Raw genomic sequence first — 26,865 nt, forward strand, 5'->3', positions numbered from 1 at the left:
CTAAGAGATTTCCGGCACGGCGGATCGTCTAGGTTCTGTAATATATATATATATATATATATATATATATTACAGTATCCTAATACCGTTCGAAGCTTCCCCAGTATAATCTTTTTTTTGCCGATACGCCTATCGATGCTAACTACAGCTGTTTTTCTTTAACGTTCAATGCGAAAAAATTGTTATATTGATTTATTCCAACGTGCAAGTTCCAGTTCAACCAATCACTGTACAATAGGCAAAATCACTGGTTGTAATTTAGTGCCGCTCTCTAATAACGAGACCGCAATGTACTTCTATTCTGCACACGATTTTGTAAATTGAATTAGCAATAACGGTGTTACGCTAACCCCTTAGATCTCTAGTCATGAGCAAAGGGAACGTGAGCCTATTCGACAACATACAACATCTGGATCAACCATGTTTTTACCATATTTAATGCACCTATTTAAGTACTCATACTGATGTAGAAGGCTGGTTCGTGTGGGAGCCTGGAGGAGTTCCATAGGCCCTCCAAGCTAACTCGCATAGCTTCAATTCACGTTTATACACATCACCTACATGTACGCGTTAAAATGCTGTTATCCCATGACGCGTCAGTATCATTGCGACAAGTCGCTCGCGAAGGTACAAAGTTAACGTGTTTAAGGTCAAGTTTGGTGTTATTGATGGTTCTTTTCGTTTTTTGCATCTTGCTTCTTGCAGCAGCATTCCTGCTGCAGGCTGTCCTCGTACACCTATCCCCTCAGACGCAACAGTCTTCACCACTCACAGGTATGAAAAGACATAGCCGTTGTAGCACCTGCAGAAGCAGCCCCTATTATGCCTTTTGAGGTAATTGAGTGCGCTGATTAAGTATGGCAAAGCTATGCTATATTAAATTAAATTTGCGGAACCCAGCTTTATGGCGATAAAACAAAAATCTACCCGTAATCTTAAGCTGGCTTTGGGGGAGGCTGCAGATAACTTTGACGCCTCGTTGTCGTGTATTATTCAGTACTAGTAAACGAAGCAAATAGATAGTCGCAGCACTGATTATCGCCAAAATTACTCTGTTAGCGACTGAAAATAGGTTGTTGTTTGGAACAGTGTAAAGTGAACAACGCGTCTTAGTAAATCTATTATGATGACTTCCGATGATGATGATGATGATGATGAAGAGTTTGAAGAAATACGTATGATAAATGTAGTAGCAACAACAACAACAACGATGCGATCGCTTTACGATTTATTACGCTTCTTTATCCTGGCATAGATCAAACAGATATTGTGAAGTTTGTTGCAATTGAAGCTGATCGTGGGGCTGGCATCGGGGCAGGCTAGCTAATTTCGGGCTGTACAGAGAGCATTTGATGCAGCGACTGCTGTGAGTGAGTACTGCTGAGATTGGACTTCAATAGGCCGCTATTGTTGTTCGAATTAAGATCAGATGCGTGAGCGGTGAGTCTGGACGTGTTGGAATAGTCAAACACAGGCGGCGGCAGTGGCGGTATCTCAAGATTGTTCGCCTGAAGATGTCATAAGGGGCAGAATGATTGACAATAGTCTACTAATCAAGTAGAAACGAGGACAAGTGAAGGTTGGTTGTACAGTTAGATATTAAAAGAGTGGCAAGTGTAGATGCATTTACTGAGTGGATAATAATACTATTACTACCAAAACTCATTATTATTAACGATAATATAGCGATTAAAGGGCAGCCTGTATTGGCTAATATATCTACCTAAGATAAGCTGTTTGGTATTTCACCTGCCTTGGAAGAGTAAAAGCGTTGGTTTCAGTAGTAAAATCACACCTACATTTAAAAAACTAACATTTACAAGATGGATATTTAGGAATTAAGGTGAAGTTTTAGAAATATGGAGATACCTGTCGATGTTTCTCCCAGCGATCATCGTCTGATTCGTGAGTGAGATACCGAATACCGACTTCTGTCTCGAGTCGTCTCAGATCAAGCCACATCTGATAATCCTGAATCCACGAATGTGCGAGCGACTTATCGACAGTATAACGTTTTGCTACTTTTACCTGTAAAGTATCGGAAAATTTGGACACATAACGGAGATAATAACAATACCTTCAACCAAGCATTCAAAAAAGCCTTTAGTTACCTTTCCGACATCTGTTCGTTGCCGCTATGGCTGTCTCACTTGTAGCAAAATCAATTAACCGTCTAAAGGTACTAGATCAAATTCACTACGTCTGGCCTAAAGATCTGCGAAGCCCGCTCGAGCCACTTTGCTTTTACAGTGATACAGGGGTATTAGTAATGCAGTAATGGTTGCAATGGGTACGCGTCTATCTATTAAACTGAAAAACACGTCTTGACCCAGGTTCGTTTCAGGCAGAAAGGGACGAGCTGTCTGAAGCACGTATCGTACGTCAAACTTGAAATCCAGTAGTGTTATATCGCCCGTTCCCGATCTGCGAAGGCACTGTCTGCGTACGTACAACAGTTGACTAATCATCTGCTGCCCGCGTCGAGGCTATAGGCCATGGCAGGTAGCATTGCTAGCGAAGTACTTTTACGCGTAACCAGCGCGCTTCTTCTAAATTATATATATATATATAATTTATCCAAAAAAGCTTTTACTGCTTTCACGGACTGTAAAGCTCCGACTTATTGACCAATCCAGCTCAATACTTTGTAAAAAGAATACACTTTATCGGTACTCCAAGCGTAGCTTTTTAGTACTTCGACTACATTTGCTAATATCCGAAGTTTTTCTTGCTATCAACAGACAATCTCCGTATTCCAGTCGATTTTCTATGAGGCCCAATAGAATCTTGCCAAATTCCAGCTCGAGCGGCAAAGTGCCTTATTAGAACCTTATCTGCCGGCACCTATTTACTACTGCGTCCGGTGGTTGTTTTTGACTAAGATCCTTCGTTGCCATATTGGCTCGTTCTTAGGCTAACGGATATAAATCAAACAGACAGAACGATCTTACCCTACGGAAGAGGAGTTAATGAATGCTTTGAGCTTCCCTGAGCTTCTTCTTTGCGATACGCAGAACTCCCTGTTACCTTTACCTTTGAAGCCTTTGTTTCGTAGTGATGCTTCGCTATGGTCTAATCCATCTTGGCTCGCCTTCACAGTGGAAAATCTCATGAGAACCATCGCTTTGTCACGCACCACCTAAATCCGTGCGTTTCTTCAACCTCAGATCGCGCGTGCTTGGCAATAATGGCAAGAGCTATTATCGTCGAACGGAAAGCGAGGGGAGGGTAACATTTGAATGCCAAGCGGGAGAACATGCTTTCTTACGAACGCGACGACTAATGTAGCGCTTTTGCGTAGCCTCAAAGGTGCTCGAAGGAAGGGGTAGCTCAACGGAAGTGAATGATCCTAAGTTTTAGTCAATTGTTCGCACATTGTGATTAAGTCACAAATATCTGGTCCAATTTGTGTTATCTTTTTCCTAAATCAAATAACTGGTTCTCGCTTCCTCCAGCGAATCGTTTTAAGGCTTGAATTAAGGCGGATTTTAGCTGGCCAGGAAAAGGCGTACCGATGAATGTTCGGCTACATCTTGACAGAGTGGCCTCTGCGGTATAACATATATATATATAAGGTGGGCGCCTTATTAAGATTAAATCCTGAGCTGATCTTCAACTTTCAAGCGTTATAGCTGTTGTTTTCTGGGTCGGTTCGATTCGTATACGCAGAATTCGTCGAAATGCAACGGGTTTTTTGATGACAAACTCATACTATACATTCGTTACCGATACGTTAGATTTTGATTAGCAGTAATACTAGCGTCAAGTAAGCCATTGTCCTGAACTAGCTTTTAATTTTTAGAAAATTCCTTTATGACGACAACGCTTTAGGACACATGTTGACGTGACAATAACTATGCCAGTCTTGATATCTATGATAAAAATCACAGTTATAATCTATGAATATATTTAATGAACATACATAAATAGATGATGCTGTTGAACGGATGGATAACGATGTGTTGGGGCTTCGATCCATGGACAAGGATCAATATTTTCCATCTTTTTTCATTGTAGATTAGAGAAGAGGTTCTGTTTACTGTGTGGCATTAAGTATACTAGAAGGCTGGAATATGGCTGAACGGTGTTACAAGTAACTGCCAAGTGACTCTTTGATACAAATGTAAATTGGATTCTTTTGACGTTATTTACTGCGCCAATTTTTAGCCATTCATAGTCTTTCTATATGATGATCTATAAACACCTAGGCAACTCAATACAGCAGATTTGAACGATTTGATTTTGACAAGAGAGTAGTTCAAAGCTTTCGCAGGCCAGCTTGTCTAAACGCGCGGGATACGCATGAGATAGCATTTTACTATTCAGGATGTCACAAAATCGATAGCTTCCAATAATTAGACGTATGTTGAAGCTGCACAATATGAGAATCACATAACAGGTTTCGTGAATACGGTCCCCGGCTATACGGTTTGTATCGAGTACGCGTAAAACTCATCGAAATAAATTACCTGTGCATTAAACACCTACCTGAAGGAGACAGCTAATAAGGTGAATTGCTTCCTTAGATATCTCTCGCCATGGCTGCGGTGGATACATGAAGTCGGCGTTCTGAATTTGGTCGTTGATATCTTCGTCTTCGTTGAACGGGAACGTACCAGATAGTGTTACGTATATGATGACCCCAACAGACCACATGTCAAGCAGGCGATTATAACCCTTATTTCGTAGAACCTTTACAAGACAGATGGCAGCATGGTTAGTAGAATCTTATTTGTTGGCTGTTGATAACGAAAACCTGGTAAAATAGAGCTGAATAGGTCGCCCAAGTGAATAATATCGGGCTCGTAGATGATTAGAATCGAACAGAACATGAGTCGTACCTCTGGGGCGAGATAGGCTGGAGTTCCAACAACCGATTTACGGAACGATTTCTCGCCAATGATACGAGCAAAACCGAAATCGCACAACTTGAGCTGAGGGAATGGTGAGTCCGTCGACAGCAAAACGTTTTCAGGTTTGAGATCGCAGTGAACAATGTTACGTGAGTGCAGATGGCGCAACGCGACTAAAATCTGATAGATGAGAAACTTCGCCGTTCGCTCCGGTAGACGACTCTGTAAAGAAATCGTTATCACTAGAAGTATGCAGAAAATTAGCTTTGCTAGACAAACTTAGAGAGCCATATTTGAACTTGTTACAATAATATCCATTAAGTTTACACTGCCCGGCGGAAAAGAATTAATAATAATAATAATAGTGTTAATAATAAAAACAGAGACGTTGTTTCGATACGATCCCTAGCATCCAGGCAACTCTGAACATCGTGCTACTAGGCAATCTGCTCTCTCTTCGAAAAATAGGAAACAAATGATAAGCAGCGTTAGGATAAAGATCATGTTGCCTCCCTTAGCACGACAACATACCCAAGTAGACGCACAGAGTCTATCCAACATCAGGCTCACTATTTTTAGACTGTTACCATAATACAACCTGCAGGCATGCGTCATACCGTCAAACTAATCGTCTCCTGTTGATTAGATGGCGGTGCACGACACAGGTCAAAAATGTTAGGCACAGCTACGGGTAGACAATAACGGGTCAGCATGCCGTCGTTTTAAGGTACAACATGTAACAAAGTAAGCCATTCGGTGTCGTGAGTCATTCAATGTGTGTTCCTGGTAATAACAGAAGACGGCACTCTTCAACGCAGGGAATGTTAATTCAAACCAGCGTTGAAGCAACCCGAGAAGTATATATATATAAATTTTACGCAAGGAAGCCGGCTATCTTCAGCCGTGCAATAGAAGCTGAATGATAACAACAGCAAAACAAAAACGTTTCAGACGATTGACCAACGCGTACTCTAAACGAAACAAATGTATACAGACCTCCTGTATGTAATAAACTGATGCCAGTATAAAACAAGCTTAAAGACTAGAAAATCAAAATATGAAATAGAAAAAGCTACGTAAGGTTCGTAATAGCACACTCTTCTTCTAGTTTATCATCCGAAAAAGCATAGCAGTTTTCCGTCCACATGCTATTGGTGGCCATGCCATGACCATGTGGACAGATGCTTTCGACCAACTTGGGTCCACCAGACCCAACTGTTCCGGAACTATAAAAGCAAACCACTTTCATAATACGATCTTCTGTTTTCAAACAGGTCGACCGAGCGATTGGTCCCACGTAGAGAATGGCGCAAACTGACCTGCAACTTTTCCGTTGATCAAAGCAGGCGAAGCGTTGCTAGGATTATATGTTTCGGTGTACGTCAGGATCCTTGATCGTTGTCTTTTTGGACAAGTTTTCTCAGGACTGACGCTTTTTCATTAATATTCTAATAATTGCGGAAGCATTATTTAAAAAAATTACCTCGGAAATCAATGGACATTGTTACCTGAGGTGAATTGAGGATCATCTCTAGCATATCGCCTTTCAGTTTTTCCATTACAACGAACACGCGTTCTGGAGTTTCGAACATTCTCTCAAGATTAACGATGGCTGGGTGTTGAATATTATGCAAAATCTGAACCTCGTTTTTTAAAGCAGCTTCCTCTTTGTGCGGGAACCGGAGTTTGTCGATCACCTTCAAACACCGTATCCGATTAGATATTTTCTATTTACAATAGTGTACTAACTAAAGCAATTTTGTTATTTCGGCCTTTCAGCTTCGTTTGCAAAAGCGACGATCCCTAGAACTACTAATACTACTATACCAGAACAGATATGTCTGGTATAGAACATGCATCGTTTTACTACAGGGTATTCCCCCTGAAAATACGCACATTTTGCTTTATTGTCTATATGTATGTTCTTTTCTTATCACGGTATGAGGGCTAACCCTAATAGATAAAATTTTGTGAGCAATACGCGATTTTGAAACCGGTTTGGTACCTTAAAGACGACCACGACATCGTTGTTTCGTCTTCAAGGTATTGTTGTTACTATCAAGATTTTGAGGTATTGGTTCAATGCATTATTATAAACGTTGTTTATCTAGAAGAGTAAATTATTTCAATGTAATAACCTTACCTTGATGGCGACCTTCCGGAGCTTTTTACGGTGCACGCCCCCGTAAACAATACCGAATTGCCCCGACCCAAGTACTTCTTCCGGGTGGATCTGATAGTGTAGACTTATATCCTGGGAAGGATCATCCTCATCGTCTTTGTCTTCTGGCTTAACATTATCATTGGTCGCCATTAGCGGCAGCAGGGCCTGACGAATGGCCACTTCCCAACTGATATCCTTATCGCAACCGAAATAGTAGATACAGTTCTTGGTCCTTAACTCGAGGCAGTATTGACCGTGATTTACATTATCCTTACATATCTCGATCAAGATCACATCATCGAGTGGAATTTCCTTGAAGAACTTGCTTGTTTCCTCGTTCTGGTAGAGTGTTAGCATTTTGGTGTCAAGTCGCCAAAAGTGCTTTCGCTTCAATGAATCCTTGTTCGTATAGTGCATCAGCCAGCCCTCTTTAAGGATGCTTTGCCCGCCTTTCTTCGTGTGCTTGATTGATTGTGCAATTCGCATAAGCGGGATATTATTTGCATTCTGACCGTCATTCGTCGCCCGGGGCTCTTCCTCCGAACCGGAGTCCTGCGAACCACACGCTTGTAGGACCCTCTCAAGATGTTTGGGTACGGCATTCGGTGGCGTAATGTGCAGAATGGGATTGTTGCCAAACGTCTCTGTTTCTTCTTCGCTGTCATCTTGGGCATATTCCACGCTATCGGTTCCATCGTTGCCTTCCTGACCTTCAGCCTCAGCTGGTTCTTCGTTTGACCATTCCGCCTCACCGGGGCAATCCATAGGGATTCGGTCAAGACATTTTCTATGTACATTGAACTTGCAATCTTTACATTGCAAACCCTGTCGGAAAAGGCCTTTGAGCAGCTTACGACAATGCTGGCATACCGTTGGTTTTCCATAGGAGTGCACCAAGAATGTATGTGGGATACGAGTTTTGTTAGCGAGCTCTTTTTCCACCCATGCCGGTCTTCCCATATTGAGCGATGGCCGCTTTTCTTTGAGATTTAGTGTCGATAGCAATGCATTGTGATCGTCGATAAAAGGAGCGGCGGAAGTCGTTCGCTGTACAGTGTTCCTTTCCTTGAAGAAGATATCGGTTCCGGCTGTTGCTCTTGTCGGAGAGAAGAGCATACAGCTGAATGAAGACCGACGTCGTTTGATGTGTGTACAATTATTGGGAATTTTATAGGCGCACCGCTTATGGTAATTCTGTCCACAGCCTTCACATTTTAGGCCTTGTCGAACTAAACCGAAGAGCATCTCTCCGCAGAAATCGCAGAATGTCGGTGATTTGTATGAATGTACGGAGAGTGCGTGCGGCCGAATCTCAACATTGTTTTCAGAAAGTTCTCTTGCCGAAAGGACGATCTCAACAAGCGTACCTTCGTTGATATCCGAAATGCTGAAGGAGCAGAAAATATCAGAAGCGTTAGAGCATCACACGTAATTTATAATCTCCTACTGGAAACGTCAGAGATATCATTCACAGCGAGTGTGATGGGAGCACATAGCTGGCTTCTATGTTCAACATGTCGAACCAGACGAAGAGGAAAGTGGCTATTTTGAGTCACCTAATATTTCTAGGAGCGATCTTGAAGGCAGAAAAGAGGATTTGACATGAGCGCCATAAAAGACCAATAACCAACCGTTTGAACTGTTTTTATCACAACTTAGTAACCAAAGGATCGATCCTCGAGCGGAATCGCTCCCGGGAATGGAATTAGGAGGATATACAAGGATAATCATTATTTCAAGCAAGGAGGATCATCTACGGACATGGCTTTACAAATACGCTCCAGATATATTAGTATGATAATGTGGGTGGGGTAATCAGTGGCCTTTTACCTCAGTAAAACGATAACTGCAAACTGCTGTTCAAGTCGTCAGACAGATTTAAAAATACTTTGAAAAAAGAGCTTGAGTAATGAAAGGATCTGCACGATGTGATCTTACTGGGTGACCTTGAACCTAATATTGCTTCTGTTACTTGAAAAATTCAAGCTGCTAAAGCTTATTGCTGCAGACTTTGCTCTAACAAATGACGTCTATCCTGATCTATACAGCATCATCTGGAACAAAATAAAATAACAAGGAAAAACAAAAATAACGAAGTCTGAAAATGAATCTATGAATGGATCGCTTCTATGAAGGCCTCCCTTAGTCATTAAAATATTTTGTGGCAGTGAGGGGGCCTATACATGTCCCTGGTCATGTGACACTTGTTTTAAATTGGTCGATTTAGGAAAAGTTGGTTCTTTACAAAGGCTTGAAGCACGTAAAGAGATCTCAAACACCGAAATTATTAAGGTATAGTGCAAAAAGGCGCAACAGGCATTCATAATTTTATAATGCCTAGGTAACTTCAGCCCAAATCAAGACATAAGGCGTCTTGAAAAATGTGTACATTGCTTGACGGATTATAACTTTCCAATTGGATGTAATTAATCGAAAATAACAAGTTTCAATTCGGCGTTTTAAACAGAAAATTAATTAAGCCACTTTTATTTGGTAGCATAGTGACTGGTGCTAATTACTTGAATTTGCTTAAGTTCTATTACGCATTAGAGAAGACTTTGATGGAGATGGCAGATGATACTTCCAACAAAACGGAATATTATCATTGTAATGTAAGCGCATACCTTGAGAAGAACCTCTAGACGGAACGCTGGGTCGGGTTAAGAAGGCTTATAAAATATCTGAACCTGACGCTAATTGACCTTTCCTTATATACCTTGAAGATGAAGTCTACGCCAGAAAACAAGCGACACTGGAAAATGTAAAAGCCGCAATTTAGCAAAAATGCTCCACAATATAAAATTGGATATTTAGTAAAGTTTGTGCATCAAAAGTCGACCGTTATTACCCATGTGTAACGGTAACAATTTTAAACAGCTGCGCCAGGAAACAAGTTATAAACTTTGTAGATTCGTTTGCGATTGTAATATCAATTATATGTGAATAAAAACCGAAATTATAATTATCCAAACTGTGTATATTCCGTCGTTAATGTAATACGGGGAATAGCAGCTTTACAAAGACCAAAGGCTAGGAGGCTAAACAGGATTTTACTACCATACTTATTTCTACGAAAAAAAAAAAAATTAGAGTACATTTATTCATACCTGTTTTAAGGTAAAAAGTACCTACTAAACAAAAAAATATATAAAATACAATCATAATCACGAAAGAATATATTGTAAACAAAATATTAATAGTCTGTTATATATTTTTTCTTATATGTGAAAAAACCTAACATAGAAACTAAATTTGGGATGACTAAAATAAGCAAATAGAAAAATTACGCAAATTATAATACCAACATAGATTCGCGCGCAGGTAAAGCTGGCTGTTTCTTTCTTTGTGCTACGTATGGCTGAGATTTCTGCCGTGAAAGGCCTATACTTAGCTACAATGGAGTTAATCGGGACAACGATTATGAGATCCGCTTCAGAGGAAGTATGGAATCGTTTTGACTATGGCCATGCAAAAGCGATATTAGAGTAACAACAGACTTTGCCTGAATGAGCAAAAATTACTTTTTGGCATGTAACTGCTGCTCCTCACCTCGACTTTCACCTTTGGTCCTAACCTAAGTCGTTTACTCGCGCGTAGTCACACTTGTACCAACAATGATCGTGGAAATAGCTTCTTTAGAAATTTTGTTCATTTAGTACAAAGCGTGCACAAAAAGTCACGAGCCTCGTGTTAAACTTAAGTCTCGTCTACGGTATTTTTTTAATATGTACAATTTGAGGGAAATCCAGGAGGTACTTTTTTTTCGATGTTTCTTAAATGTCATGTTATTCGGTACTGACCAAACATAGTCTAAACATTTCAATTGCACGGACACATAAAACTTACCCTCAAAGGGATCATTTTCAAAAAACGTTCTTTTGCGCCCTATTACGTAGTAACTGGTCTTGTTATTGCACTGCCACTTGCAAGATCAGTTCAAGGTCACATTGTTTGTTGTGCTAGCAAATGAAACGTTCTGAAAAGCGTGAAAATATACGAAAAGTTTTGTGCAAAAAGTAACTGCCTTCGGGTATTCGTCTAATAAGCAAAAACGGAAACTTTTCTTTTCTATGAAATGCTGCCCTTCCTCTTGGGCGAAGCCTTACACACAAATTATTTATCCAGTTTAGCTGCAATTTTTCAGATCTAAGGGAAAATGGTCCTGTGGGGAGCGTCCTTTCAGTTTGACGTCATACTGCCCTTTCTAGATTTACGTTACTTTGTCACTGTTCACACACTGTAAATCAAGCTACCCGGCTTAATCCACGGTGTTGGTGAAAATAAGAGACAGACTGACCTTCGTACCCTATAAGACATTGGAACACAAGCAAGCTGTGCCTACTAAGGTAATCTGAGGTTTATTTAAATGAAGCAAAGACTTCTCTTTGTAGAATCCGATTGGCGCGGATAAACCTGCAGCTTCAACATTGTCAGACACAATTTGCACGGGTGGATCTTATAATTCTACTGCGTAACCACGCGAAAAAATATGTTGTATCCCTAAGCAACTGCTCTAATAATAACAATTTTTTTCCACTATCGCAGTAGCTAAAACTTCTCATTTCTTAAAAACGTTGTCCTTTTCTTTTAAGAGTTTTATTACTTTTACCCGCCTCCTTCCAAGCAAACAATAAAAAAAGCGTAGCGAAATATGGGCAAAATATATACAAAAACGCAGACACTGTTTACCTGGGGATACCTGCAAGATGTTTGTGTAAGCACGTAATTAATTCAATGACCAATTTCTTCTTCTTTCTCCATTGGGAACTCTAAGATCTTTATCAGTGACTTTGATATTGTACCAATCCGTTATTCAAGTGCGAACAAAATCCAGTTCGCTCTTCTGTTTACAGGCCTTTGCTTTTACGTATTCCTAAACCCATCGCTCAAGCCCATATTTGTTCGAGTCAAGATCGAAACGCATGTGCTCGCGTACATTGCTCGTTTTCTTACCATCTTCTTGGCCTTTTATTATGGTAGCCGCTTGCTTTGTCCACGGTGTTGGTAACTTGTGCTGGGAGGGGCAAAATAAACAGACGGCAACTAGCGAGCACCAAATGAGTTCTGGTTCCCTTGTGCTGATAGTCCGAAAGAATAACTACGAGAAGGATGGTCTTTCAGTGTTTGTAGCAAAAGTCTGGGGCGTAGCGGGGCAGTTTGAATTTGTGGAGAAAGGGTCTAATTGAATTTACTTCACAAACTTCAACGAAGACTCAGAAGCGCTAAGCTGGACGTACCCTGGCCAATGCATATGGGCTACCTGTACATGCAGGAACAAAAAAAAATGCTACAATATTTTTCACACATTGCATCATAGAGAAAATTTACGTTGTGTGCTGAAGCATACAATTCTTCGATATTATATTTGAACATTTTTATAAACTATACTTATTTGCATGTGGTAATTAAACAGTGGGCGGTGTCCCATCGTGATAGTAGTAATAATAATCACCTTATTTATGCATATCTAATGCATACCGGTAAGTACCTGGCCTTTCTTAAGGACCTGGACAAGAACTTAGATCAGCTTGAGTCTGTCTGTACGACGTTTAAGTGGAAACAGAAAATAGTCGTGACGTTGTAGACTATACGCATTTGTATGCATAGTCTGCGCTTCGTTACCCAGAAACCATGGAAGAATTGTATGACGTAGCCATCGCTGAACATGACAAATGCTCGTACGTTAACGTTTATAAAGATAACTAGCAAGACTGGACGAGCAATTGTTTTCAAGACAGTTCAGCGATGAGGGATAACTGATGCCTCTGGTGAACTTGTTGCGGATTGTAAATAGCAAAAACAAACTATGCTCAAGTTAACCAGAAGTAAATCGTTTCCAAAAAAAGAAGAGTTTAGCTTGGAACAAAAGAATTTGATACAGAAAAAAAACTTAACAGGTTTTACAGGACTAAACATGAAACACCCATAACAGACTGTTGGATCCAAACTTATCGAACAGCTGCAGAATTGTTATCTAATATGCACATATAGTTGAAGAACGACTATCAAATGCGACCAAAGTAGGACTGAGTAAAAAATGTGACCGTTTGACTTGAGACATAATGTCGCCGTAATAGCTTAGTGAAACCGACCCTCTCCGACATACCTTAGTGGGTAACATGTTTGCCTGCTAATGTAAGGCCTACGTTCAAGCCTGTGAACAAACACACTTCGTTTCGTGCCGGAAGTCAGTCGCTTGATGGAATGCCTAGCGGCGATACTAGGCGTAAAACTTGAAATATAGAGGTCCGAAACCGGCCGCTGACATAGTTCATTTCATTGAAAGGAGCTAGCTGTTCGAAGCTAGCAAGATACTAGCTTATGTAAAATTTAACACCGCCTGGTATGACAGTGCGCAAGCTTCCTTAGGAAAGGAGTCAGCCCTATTTCGAGTCATTTGTGATGCGCGGCAAGCTAAATGGACTGCTTTAAAGGTGGGAAGTTATTTTAGAAATCCATTCGTAGCTTAGTTACCCTAGGGAAAAGCTACCCTCAGTCGGCGTAACTTCCTGCAGACAAAACCTTTGTTTTTTTGCGTTCGCACTAAATTGATTGCTATTTATACTAGCGCTGCGCTCATATAACCCTGCTTCTGATAAATTTCCATACCATTTTAGGCCCAAAGTATTCGAAATCTGCCAACTAAATTTAGAACTGTTTTCATTGATCTCCAATTGCGACATCCTGGAGAATTATATTCATTAGCCAATGGTCAAACTCGAAGAAAAGCTAAAATCGCACGCGTAGGAGAAAAAACGTGTTGCTCAAAAGTTACGTTCATGGAGTAGAACTACATCGTGTTAGGAGGTTAACACAGACCAGTTCATTAGGGTATAATCCGTTCCTATTGGCACGCAAGAAGACTGCAGAAGCTAGATTACGTGAATATCGGGCTCAATCCAACTTTTGTTGCCATAGCAACAACAGTGCGTCAGTACCTGGGGATTAATTCTTCTCCTCTTACAGCTCCCTGCCTTGTCTAACATAGTAATTTTTCGCGGCGAGATTACATCGAGCTGATAGGCGTTGCGATAGTACGCGACCGCAGAACTCAATAGCTCCGTACGCTGGCACTTCACAGTAGACTGAAGGCTTAGAGCGGGTGCGTCCCTGCAGAGTACGCGGAAAATATTGTCTGATTAGCACCTTCATGGTAATATACAAATACATCTGCGTTGGATGTCGATTTCTGCGACTTGCGATAGATCATAAAAAATATATATATTCGTTTAGCACAATGATTCGTGTGTACCTGATAGAATTTCCCTGGTCCAGCTGGCTTAATCCTGTATACTAGTTTTGCCTGCACGCGCATACTTACAACGCGTTCGCACTTGCAGGTACTCGCTCCTTGTCATCACTATCGTCGCGCGGCAAATTTAAGCGTGTCGCTGGAAACGCTTTATCTAATACTACGGCATTGGCATTCTAACTTCATCTTCTATAACGAAATCATTATTTCGAGGGGCTTGCCTCTAACTATTGTTCACATTGCAAAGTAAGTTGCATAGCACAAGTTGTTACTTGACTCAATTTGAAACTCAACGTTATATTAAACTGAACTTAGCGAAGAAGTACTCTTCATGCTTATTAAGATATGTATGATATTTGAAGTAGGAGTGGGTGTAGATTATCAATTCGCTCCTACGTAAAAGTGGGCCATTGGGCTTTTCATAATCTATAGGCAAATATAATTTTTTTTCATATTTATATATATATGTATATAACAGGCAAATATAACACAATTCTCTATTGCGTTGTCCCATGTGGTTGGAGTTCAAGAATATGTCCTATGCTTATGCTTATTTGATTAGTCACTGAGTTCTTGCAGTTTTTGTTAATTATATTTTATGTTTCGAATTTTTCCTTTGTTGGTGATTAAATGTTATGATATGGCGCTCGTTCCGAGTTCGCCATGAACCACTCTTGAAACAGGCTAGGTGCTATATCTTTTACCTATAGAGTGTTGGTTGTATGCGAAAGAAACACTTCAAGTTTTTTGATGTCAGGAAAAGTGGCCAGAAGAACGGCTGACGTACCGATAAAGTGCGAGCTCACAACATGCATTCAGTGACCCGAATTAACTACTGATAGAAAGTTTTACAAATATATGCGGCGCTTAACCATGAAGGGAAATCAATAAAAAAACAAGCTACAGTTTACTTATCCCTCTAACATATTATGTCCTGTACCGTACGGTCACTTTCTCTCGTACCTTTTTTCCTAGTAGGAATTTATTAGAGCAAAGATTCTTGCCGAAAATGTAACAGGAAAAAAGTAAAAACAGATTAAACTAGCGCAAGGTTGCACGCTAGACTAAGCGTAAAGCTACTACGGAAGGGAACGATTGATGAACTCATACAAGCGACCAGAAAACGTTATGTCTGACACAAATAATGTTTCCTTGCACTGATGCAAAGATGCGCATCAAGAGAAGCTTCGCGTCGCTTCGGTACTGCTTAATTGTGCCGCGTCTATGTACGCAGATATTAATATAGAGGTATCGTCGCGGCGACTGTTAACTGGCTAATTGTATATCGACAACTGTAACACGCGGGGGGTTTCATTTTGATAAAAATCCTCCATTACAGCACACGATGATACGGAATATCATGGAGTTTGCATTCCTCGCCGAATCTGTCCAACAACTAGATGTCTGCAACGCCGCTTAAAGAGCAAATAGTTCTGCTATCAAACGAAGACCATTAACTTGGTCTTCATTTGTATGCAAACGTTGCCTTGGCCAACCAGGATGATCTGCTTTCAGTGTTACTGGGTAAAAACTTACGCCGATAAACATATTCATCGTGCCTTACAGAAAATTTCGTTTGAAGGAACATCGGGACTTTTGCCCAGTGAGGCAGGCAGACGTGTAAGTGATCTTAATAAACGGCGCCCAAGGTCCTTACTTAAAAAATTTCGTTTAATACACTGTGTTTCTCAAAATTTGAGGTAAAACCGAGTCAAAATAGGAATACTGCTTGTGGCTCTGATCTCCCTTTAAGTTTGTCATTTTGAATACACTATTTCACTACTGCTTTTGTAGTTTTTGTCAATTGTTCATTTTGCAATTATAAGTTCTGCATTCAACAAGTATAAATAACAACTCGCTACTAGGATCGAATTCTTGGTGTAGTTTCCATAGGTTGACCCATATCTCGAATGTGACAACCATAGGCCGGAGTGCATTTTATTTGAAGGACAGAAAAGGTGTTCTAGGACGCTGCCAGCCGTTTAGCGGTAACCCTAAGCGATATTTCTTTCCATTTCCAAAGAAAGCATAGACAGATTGTTCGAACGTTTTTCCAGCTAATCCCTAAAATCTTCGCATAAAATATTCGATCTGAATTACTCATTGGGAAACAAAAGCGATTGTTACTGTAACATGTGACCCATACTTAAACCCTGTCACATCGCGAAGGCAGTCAAAGTCCTCGATCGGAATACGACTGCTTCAGAACAGCTTAAAATTGATATCGACGTTATTGTCGTGAAGGACAGTACAAATCGTCTTCTGAACGTACGGTCAATGTTGCCACCAGAGATATGTTTGAAATTATATTTATCTATCTAATGGATATCTATACTAACCAATGCTTACCAGTTAATAGGTAGAAGTATATTATCTGAAGAATAGTCGTGACGAAGTAGTATTAAACGTTCAGCCAATCGATTTAGTCCATGTTCGGGGACCTTACGGTCGACGAAGTTACACGCAAGATCTTTGAGTGACTTGAGATTTAGCTCCGCGATCTCGATGGTCACCGTATCTTTCTGAAGGCCAAGCTGCATTTGGAAATTGACCACGGTGGGGATGTTGAGCAGAGGTAGGACCGAATCCGTCGTTTTCATCTGAAATGACAATGGACAGACAGACGGTTACAATCGTAGAGAAAATAAATCTTATCCTGATAACAGTAATCGTCGTCATTCTCGTTATACTATATATATATACACACTATATAGTAGGCATTTGATGTTTACTATAAATCTCTTTTCAAATATCCCTTGAAAGAATTAAGTGTTAATGGACGATAATTACAATGTAACCCAATCGTAATAAATCCTTTTATATAAAATGCACCTTTTTGTATAGGATCAATGGAAACAATTAGGCTTAACGAAAAGGGCGTTACTCAACGATGCAGTTACATAACTGGACGCGAAAAATAATAGTGCTTTTTGCTCGACAGAATCTATAGGCATGTATGAGTGAACGAGTCGATCGTCATAGTTACCTGTATAGCCACCGCGCACAGATTTTCTATGAAACGTGCACCATTGGTCAGGTAGAATCGACAAGCAAAGAAAAAAAATGTTCGGATCTTTCAAACAGTAATGGTTAAATTGCTAGAAATACAGAGAAGGAAGCTACATAATTCTGTTTATTTAATTGTTTATTGTATTTAATTGTTTTTATAAACGCGTTCAGGACCAATGTTAATAATTAGTCCTATAGTTAAAATTGTTTAGGTCCGCGGCTCTACCGCCACTAACCGCTACGTGACGTGTGTGGCTATATAAGAGGAGGTTTTTATGGATAGTTTTAGAGTAATGCTGATAACTGTGCAATGCAGCGTCGACTGAGTGAACATCGAAACGTTTCAAGTAAGTTGAACCTGCATTTTGTCAGCTGTCTATAGTAGAAGCCACCAGCTAAACTGCTTGACAAAGAATCCCTTAGCTTTTTGGCGGAAAGGATTGCTGGCTGTGAATGCCACATACTCTGTTTTTATGGAAAAGTAAGCGTATTATTCCGTATCTAATACCGGCTGTCCTTAGGCACTCGGCTGAGCCGAAGATGTCGTCCTAGCTGCCCTCAATCTTCGAAGGACTCATTGCTCAGGACAAATAAATCTAATTAGCACTTGGAATTTATATCAAACTTCCGTGGTTTACGCGAACAAGTTATTGATGTTGCACGTTTACATGCTGTATGTACCCATATACTGTGGTTGTGCCTACGCAGTGTACGAATATGTAAGTGGGAATATGTACAATACATGTAAGGTCCGTTGCTTTAACTCTTGCCGGGAGAATGTACCTTATCATTATCATTCAAGTATTGAATAAAAAAGTAAATTCGAAATCCTTTTATTTCAGTGGGGCAAAGGATTTGTTCACATACCCCACACTTTATTCTGGTTACTCGATAGAGGGAGACATTGCAGAATATTGTTTTTGTTATCTCATAATAGAATGCCTATTTCGTCATACGCTCTAAATAACTTTTCTCATTTTGACCTGAATTTAAATTTGCTAGGAATACGTAAATTAATACTGATAAAAAGAAAATCCGCTACAGCGACTTGTGTTATCAGGTAGTAGCCTCAACGACTTAGGTAAAAAAAAAACGGACGTCCGACTAAGTTATGCTGTACGTGCGGTATGTAGTGTTTTTTTATTGAAATTGCGTACGAGTTTAGCCATGATATTCGATAGAGCACAGGGTACCGAATACTCGTTTATCACATGTATATGCTTCATTTAATGCTATAGGCATGCAAGCAGTCGAAATACGTAAATTATTGATATCACACAAACCTACCCAATCTTTTGTATATCTATCGTAGATATCTTAGATGAATACAAACTGGAAGAACTTGTGACGTGTACCCCTCCACTAGCCAACAGGGCTGGAAGTTGAGAATAACGCCAAGTCACTGCAAAACGGCTTTACCTATCCATCGTATCTTTGGTTTAGATTCTGTAGGTGTGCAGAGTTAAAATCAACCGAATTGCTTTGCAGCTAAAACAGCATCTAGTAATGGTACAAAGACGTCCTAGGCAGTCTAACTATTAGAAGATATTTGCAGGCACACAAAGTCGGACCAAGACTTGTTAGTTAAATTAGAGTAGTTAAAAATATATAGGTTTAACTAGAGGTCAGATGGGTGCTAGTTTTTCCGAGTAGTCGGCATTTTAAACAATTTAGTATAGATGCATATTTGGGTGATCAGGGCTACCGATTCCAAAAATACTGGTATAACATCCCCGACGCAATTTCCATTTGGTAGTCATCGAAGTTACTGCACTATATTGTTGTCGATGTAATTCAATGTGGTAACCTTGTCTCCATTTTGACAAGGAATCCTTCACCTTTTGCGTCTTTAGATTCAGCTAGTGGGAAATCGTTGAGACTTCTGAATTTTTGAAAAAAATTGCTGATCCACTGTGGTGCATTTCCGTTAAAACGTTTTTTTCATCTTGTATCGAAATCCTTATATATATGTTGACAAGGCGGGCGGGAAGCAAAAAGTTACCAAGAAAAATATGTGCTCCATACACGTAGACAGAGAGATAACGTTTGGTACTTCTAGGGGTCGCGGTCACTGTTTTTGGGTCTTGCCCTTGGGCTGGCGCTTTCGCATTGGATTTGCTTTATCTGAGTGGCAATAGAACAGCGAACGAGAATTCTGGCGTTTGTTTCTGTTCGTACGGATTCATAGGCAAAGAGAACTTTGTGCACCCTGCCCGGTTTTTTGTCTAGGGAAGTCATATTCCGCGTGACATAAATTCTCGCATCATTCGTTGTAGATTTTGCCTGCAGCAAAAAGACTTTATCTCATAAAGAGTTCCTTTTCTAGGTGGAAATCGAACTGAATCCGTTAAGAAGCGAAAGTTCAGTTATATAAAGTGACAACTAGATCACAGAGACTGGAATTAATTTGTGGTAAGTGCAAAGGTGTAAAGGAAATCGTACATACCTACGGAATACAGGCGCTATTTATTGTTAGGTCGATACATACCCGCTCAAAATCTCTAAGACGCCCAGTGGTGAACCGAATAGCTGAATATAGCATGATACTTTCTTTATCAATAGCTAAAAAGCAAAAATATCCCCCAAAGCCGGAAAAGAAGTAACATAGGTATTTGGCTTGTCTTATTTAGCCTGCTAATCGAGATAACTCGTTTGAGGGGCATTATCAGCCCCGGTTAATTGTGATTCGTATATGTATAGCTATTGATAATTTTACTAGCGTTTATTGCATTATGTCCATTCCACTTTTCTTTCGCACGTCCTTTCACCTTCACTTCGATCAAACACGGGCGACGACAGGCGGTTCCTTAGGTCGAAACGATGCTCTCATATAGTTACATATTATGTATTAGCTTGTATACATGGCAACACTCTTTTCAACACAATTCTCATTCTTGCTATTCGGCCAAGATTGAGAGAATTATGTGTCCTTTTCAAGTTCTTCAGACGCGGACCAAAAGCTCAACTAAGTTTGTAAACAACCTAAATCTGAGCAAAACCCAGCGCGTTTAGGATCCTTAGCGTCAGAACAACTTTTAAAAAAAGAAGAACGAACTTTGCAGTTGCCTTCGTACTCTTCTTAGTCGCTCGTTCCGTAGCACGGTCCTTTTGTCGATTCCTGCGCACAGTTCCTATAGTGCCTTTCCAACCAACCAAAACGAAGGCCCCAGTAAAATATAGTTGACGTACATGCCCTCGCTCATTTACAAGCAAGTCAACGTTACGCAGGTACTTAGGGAAGCCTTGTACTGCGGCGTTTTTGAGGGAGTAGATTCGCAGAATCCGGCATAGACAACAAATTGGTGGCAATGCAGAGTCGGTGCCTAGACGGGGTTAGTCTAGATAGTCCTGCTGGAAAAACGATGAATCGCTGAAGTCGGAAAGCACGTAGTATGTGGAATTAACATTGGGGTGGAAATGAGGGATTCTGCTTTTTGTCTTTGTTAAGAAGGCAAATACATCTTGATCTGCAGTCACAGATTGTGTTCATTGTTCAATGGGGCTGTAATCAATTATTGATGAGAAGAACTGTTCGCCGTTAAATGACTATGCGAAATGAAAAATGAAGCCACTTGGAGTGAGAAAGCTTAACTATTATTGAATGAAGCCTTTAATCCTAAAATAGGATGTTCTAGCGTAGGGTTAGAAGAGCAGGCCTGTGAGTTAATAGTTTAAAGCCGGCTAATTAATTCGTTGGATTGAGCTTAATTAAAAATAGTTATGTACTGATTTCAAACTTTTAAGGTCACAGGGCCTATAGAAAAACACAACCGGCTTATGGTTTCTAAATGACTAGTTATATTATTTCTACGCCTAACATTCGACTGGACTAAATAAACAACAAAGACAAAGGCGTCTCTACTGGATACAAACGTGGTTTTTGATGTTTGCATTAGTAGGCCATTAAATCCGTGTACGTCTACTATTTCTTTATTATTGTACTATTGTTATGCAGACCGATATGTTTTTTGTCTGGACAAATAATCTATGCATTAACACTAATTTTTTCCTGTATTTCCCGATCATTTTTGCGTATGCATACATTTACAAGCCGAATACTACAATCTGCGTTTGATGATCAGAAGTCGTTACCTTTCCTAGTACTAAATAATCTTTAATTATCACCGTCTGTGCAGCAAGGATCTTGCTAAAGGAGTCCTGCAAATCGTTCTGTAACCGCACCGTCAAGGTAATTGCTTAATTGTGACTAATTTTTTAAGACACGAGCCAATGACCCACACCGTTACATTTTCGTATAGCGTCTACACCTTTAAAAAGCGTTTCGTTGTAGCTTTCGTTTTTGACCAATCGAAACGACAGTAGCTTACAACTAAAACTGTAACCTGACAAAAAACCGTTGTAATGCTCGCATCAACGATCATAATTTGTCCTTTTGATCCTACTGGCACTGAAGTTCACAGTGTCCTCGTTTAGAGTCCTGGTTCATGTAAACCAGACCTTCCATCTGGTCTAGCTTAGAAGCAGAATTATCTTCTCGCAACACTCTATGCAAATTCCTGCCCGCCTTTCTCAATTAAAAAAGATACATCTTACCTAACAGAAAATTCAGTATGATATATCGCATAGCTAATTAGGTAAGCCCGTGCATGAGATGGCTCCGCTCGATGAGAAGCATAAGGCCAAGAAGGTCCTCTATAGGAAAGATCGATCTTGCCATGAGTCCAGACTATACGACTTTGCGCGAAAAGTTACGCAGATCCTCATGCCTTTTCTATATAATGTGGAGTTGTGGTATGGAATCACTTAACGTATACATTAGATTTCAATGTATTTATATTCGTGTACAAAACTTCATGAAGGTACAGTTGCTTCTTTGAAGTTAGTTTGGCTAAACAGTACTGGTAAATCACTGAACGTCAACAAGCGACTACGTGTGAAGATATAGGTCTTCTGATATGCCGGTGCTCTACTTCTTATTGCTGATAGTCGAATAGCTAAAATTTAATGTTATTATAGTACCTCGTTGTATACGAATTTCATTCTCATCGTGAATGATCGTGAGATATCGTCTGTGATTAAGCCTTACCAATAGTGCTAAACGTATTAGCTAAATTGACTACAATCTAGTTCCATGGAGGATACATTTTCATTATTCCTTTAGCTATTTAAATAAAAAGCTTTGACACGACTTTTTCTCTCTTCAAGACTCAGCTTCAAGCTTTCCTTGACGCCACACAACGCTTCGGCTTCCAGCTAAAAACTAGGAAACTAACTATGTGCGATACCCCAAATTGGCAGCTACTCAGATAGACAAACGAGTGTAGCGATCTCGCTTTTTTAAACCCGTTTCTTTAATTCCACTGCTATACCTTGGGCGGTTCTCTAAGCGGTTACACGCCCAAAGAAACGACGGCCACTCTAAAAACCCTTTTTCATAGCGCAACGTGGTATAGCCATTTCGATGCGTCGGCCATTCGCTCCAGAAGCACCCATATTTTATTCAAGTCAGAAAATAGCCGACTTGTTAAAGGGCCTTTTATCGCCGCCAGTACCCTTAGAATGTGGGAGAAGGTTAGTGCCAAGATGGCGGGGGACGCCATCATCGAAGCGGTGCGCCATATCCATCGCCCCATTAGAAGACGGAAGTAAAGTTCCGTGGTTGAAAGGGATCAATTAACTAGCTCGTTGAACGACCTTCTTGGCAGGCTGTCCTGATTTTATGCATCTAGATAGATAGCGAATCTCTGAATCAGTGTGGTTCATCCTTTACCTATTTAGGTATCGGACGTCTTTCTGGAAACAGATAAGAGTACGCAGGTGAGAGGTCTTGAGGAGGAGGTCTCTCTCCTTGTCTACTAGGTAAATATTTCGGCTAAAAGCTTGGATATATCAGCGTTTTGTCGAATATCCGAATTGTCCGTATCTTCCTAGGTCAACTGCTACAAAAAGTACTGCTAAAAAAGAAACTTTCCTGATGACTAGGTAAGCAAGATCTTTCTGTTTTACCTTTGAAACGTTGTTGAGAATAGATAAAATCCACGTCGGGTACAATGATTCTAGGCGTAGAAGTGGCTTCTTGGTAGAGCATGAAGAAGTGCAATGATTTTATGGGAAGTACGTAAACTTGTATTGCTACAATGTTCTCATGTATGGAACGTTATGGCTTATTGTAATAATAATTAACTAACATGAATGAATTTTAGTAGATGTATATAATTTTTTTAGGAGAGGTTGTATCTCATGTGTCCGGTTCAACTCCCCTTATATATGCGTCGGAACTGACAGAGTGTCAAAATTGGTCAGCAAGCAGATTCTATCGTCGATAGATATATATATATATATATATATATATATATATATATATATATATATATCGTAGAACCTAAATATTGATATTTTGTAAACTTTTGTTTACATACATGTTTATAGTACATAGACAAATGCTCTCATCTTATAAATCGTATTTAACCGACCCTAAGTAAAGTTATGAGCCGAGCTATACGAGCCGAATTTGTCGTTGACCGTTTTCAACTAGATCTTGATTTTCGTACTCGTAGATCGACACCGAATGTCCTGGTCGTTTGCTGGAACCATTTCAACCTTAATAACAATCGCAGAAAAAAAAGCCCACTGTCGAAAAGTGACCTGGCAACGACCTTGATAGCTTCCGTCGTCGAACAAAGTTGTCGTTGGTTCAAGGTCATGCCATTTGAAATAGCCGGTGATGACTGCGGCGCTAGTAATATTGTGGATCGTGATCATGACGATGCGAACGTCCCAGATCGCGTTAGCTTACCCCGGCTGACGGTAGAGTACTGCCATCTTTTTGTGCATTACGTTGCCTCATCATTTGTATCATCACCTGACTGTTTCCTTCTCTATTCGTTAATTGTACAACAGCTGTAGTATAGCGTCTTCTTCTAAATAAGAAAGGCTGTGTTATCAAGAAAGGTGCAAAGCAAAGTCAGGTTCTCCATTCTTTCATAAAACATTCTTCGGTCGCGACAAATTATTCTTTTAGTATTAATCTAATCCTATTAGTTAGTACAGGTAAAATATTCCATTCTTATTTACCACAATGGACACTGTTCTTGCCAAGTATGGCACTTTTCTTCGCGACCACTAGAACTCCCCTAAAAACGTTTGATTGCCTCTGTTCGAAACGCAGAGTACGATATCTGTCCGTACGTCATAAACGCCATGCTTATGTTACTGGGACGGCTATCTAATTTGGAGCAACTTCAAAACGACGCCAACAAAATACAACTGAAGATATTTTTCATTAGTATGAAGTTTGTACGTTTAGGATTTTGCCCACATACGGCATCACTAAGTTGGGCCACCTTGGCTTTCTTCATGAAAATTATTGGACTAGCGCAGTTTTTAGCCACTTTTTCAATATCTTTGAGATGGTGTTCTTTTTCCAAGTTTGTCTGTATATACGTGGAAGGGTGTGTACACAGATAACATTGGTGTCTGTAAGGGTCTGGGAATCGATGGGTTGCCTATGAAAGTGGCTTACGTCCCAAAAAAAACACGTTATGGTGTGATATGTAGACCCTTTACCTTCGACAAAGCTGTAAATATTGTTTGCCACCGAGGGGTGATGTCACATTTGGATCTCCAAACGGGGTAGCGTTGGAAGGCCCGCGGATCACGTGTGAATTTGCTTCAAAGAGAGTGCCTATAGAGGAGGGTGCACCATGAACTATAGACAAACAAAGAAAATAGCCATTCTAGAGATGAAGCCAGATGTACGCGAAAACCGATTGAAGCAAATAATTGCTACGAAAAAAAGCTTACCTTACTTATAGTGCATCTACATAAAATCTTAAATGTTTATAATTTGTAACGAAAAAAAAAAACGTTTACGTTGATAGATTCAGTTGTTTTCCTGAAATTTGATTTTAATCAGATGCCTTTTTCTACATCTGTAGTTAGCCATAGGTGAAAATTCTGCTTTAACAGTTTGTGATGCATTTGTCCATATGATCTAATTCTTTAGTCAGGTTATCTATTGAAGATACGCCCTGTATTGAAAGAGTATTTTACATTCCAGTGCTAAAAAGATCGTCTGAGTCCTCTTGGTTAATGTAAGTGACGCCTATTTAGCTTCAGGTAACTAACGTTTCTTAATTTTGTTTTTTTTTTTTTCTTAGTTTTTCAAGCCTTACATCTAAACATGTGTCACAGCATGAAATTCGTATTTTATTTGAGATCTCAAACAATATTTATGATCGTAGACGTACAACGAGCTTGGCGTTTCTAGATAGGCTTGTAGATAGGACGTGATTCAGAATTTACCAGCCGCTTTTTTTACTGGTAGTATTTACTTGTTGTATTTGTGTAGTTAATACGCGGGCAACTTCTATTCTCCGGTGAAGTTTTGCCGGACCGCGTGCAGTATAGGCAAACGATTTAGTCGTTACCAGATGTCTTACTATGTACTTAATTGGTATGAAAAATCCACATATCAGTCAGCATGTTTGTTTATGTATGTATGAACCTCCGATGAATACCATGATCATTCCGGGCCGATTTTCAATAATTATATGTCAAAGATTACCTTTGTCTTCGTAAGGAAGAGATGAAGAATCATCATTATCGCAAATTTTCTTAATCTATTTTTACTTAAAGCGCATTTTATGTTATCTGAAACGTTTACCTTTAGTGCAATTGTTATTATACTGCTGTGTTCGAAATGAGAAGATGGACACCCAGTCTTTGTTCAAAAACATGGACCTGTTCAGATTTCAGAATTGTACATCCGAGTTAGTGCAATGCAACAGTACAGATTCGCAAATAAGTTTAAGTTGTCCGCTACGTCAATCGGCAGCGTCCAAAACATCACTTACAACGAATCAACTTACATATGAATTAATTTAAAAAGGAAGTGGAGCCGTCTGCTGTTTTGCACAACGACAATGGCGACGCCTTTGTAAGTTCTCTAGTCACAAGTGTTGGTCAGTACCTGCCAATAGTTTTCTTTTAGCCTGGCGTCATTTCCTGCTTGTCTCTGATTACCTGGCCTATTAATACGACCCATCGCTCATCATTCTTTTCAGTTAGCTCACAATGATAAGTGATCGCCAACATAATCCCTCGTCTTTTATATATGTAGGCTCTGTCTACGTATGTTATTTACCCATCCTCGACTACTGGCCTTTGTATGTTGCACGATTTGTCCAATTCTCCTGTACAGCTTCGCATGTACAGACACATATATACCAATGGATACATGCATCTGTACAGAGAGTACAAGCTCAGTTTATCGTTTTGCTTAGGTATCAGACAGGTCCATAGCTCGATCTGTGAATCTGGCCTAGACGTACAGAAAATGATGTGTCTAGATAAATATCTAGCTCACGGCAGATATACGTTCATTGTAATCTGTCAATTATTCACACTGTTCCACTTGGCCGTCAGAATCAGAAAGAACAACCTGAGGAGTGTTTGCCTACCTGACGATAATATACAGCTGTAGTGACTCGAAGGACATCAATAAGCACGATACGTAAAAAGAATTATTGCCTGTTTTGTTTAAGATAAAAATCTAGCCAAAGCGAATCTTGTGTTTAAGAGGAAACTTGTGCTCTTATTTCCTATACGAATTAATAGAATAGCGT

The 26,865-nt window shown here is 39.9% G+C and overlaps 2 protein-coding genes across 2 annotated transcripts; both read right to left on the reverse strand.

Moving 5' to 3' along the window:
* Positions 1 to 1,167: 1,167 nt before the first annotated feature.
* Positions 1,168 to 8,436, reverse strand: LOC111272654 (serine/threonine-protein kinase D3; the record flags this gene model as incomplete). The annotated part of the gene is made up of 6 exons (XM_022854236.2): positions 1,168 to 1,508; positions 1,870 to 2,028; positions 4,489 to 4,692; positions 4,842 to 5,075; positions 6,362 to 6,550; positions 6,997 to 8,436. Coding segments are annotated over 6 exons (2,415 nt in total), but the record flags the coding sequence as incomplete, so codon positions are not given.
* LOC147751837 (uncharacterized) lies at positions 8,320 to 24,001 on the reverse strand. Its single transcript, XM_086973357.1, has 5 exons — positions 23,885 to 24,001; positions 16,619 to 16,869; positions 13,956 to 14,127; positions 9,642 to 9,769; positions 8,320 to 8,404 (listed from the first exon to the last, which is right to left on the reverse strand). The coding sequence occupies exons 1-4, from the start codon at positions 23,999 to 24,001 to the stop codon at positions 9,656 to 9,658; spliced, it is 654 nt and encodes a 217-aa protein (XP_086829483.1). The 3' UTR covers positions 8,320 to 8,404; positions 9,642 to 9,655.
* Positions 24,002 to 26,865: the final 2,864 nt, after the last annotated feature.

Source organism: Varroa jacobsoni, unplaced genomic scaffold (genome assembly GCF_002532875.2).
Source record: "Varroa jacobsoni isolate VJ856 unplaced genomic scaffold, vjacob_1.0 contig02877, whole genome shotgun sequence".
Classification (NCBI taxonomy): domain Eukaryota; kingdom Metazoa; phylum Arthropoda; class Arachnida; order Mesostigmata; family Varroidae; genus Varroa; species Varroa jacobsoni.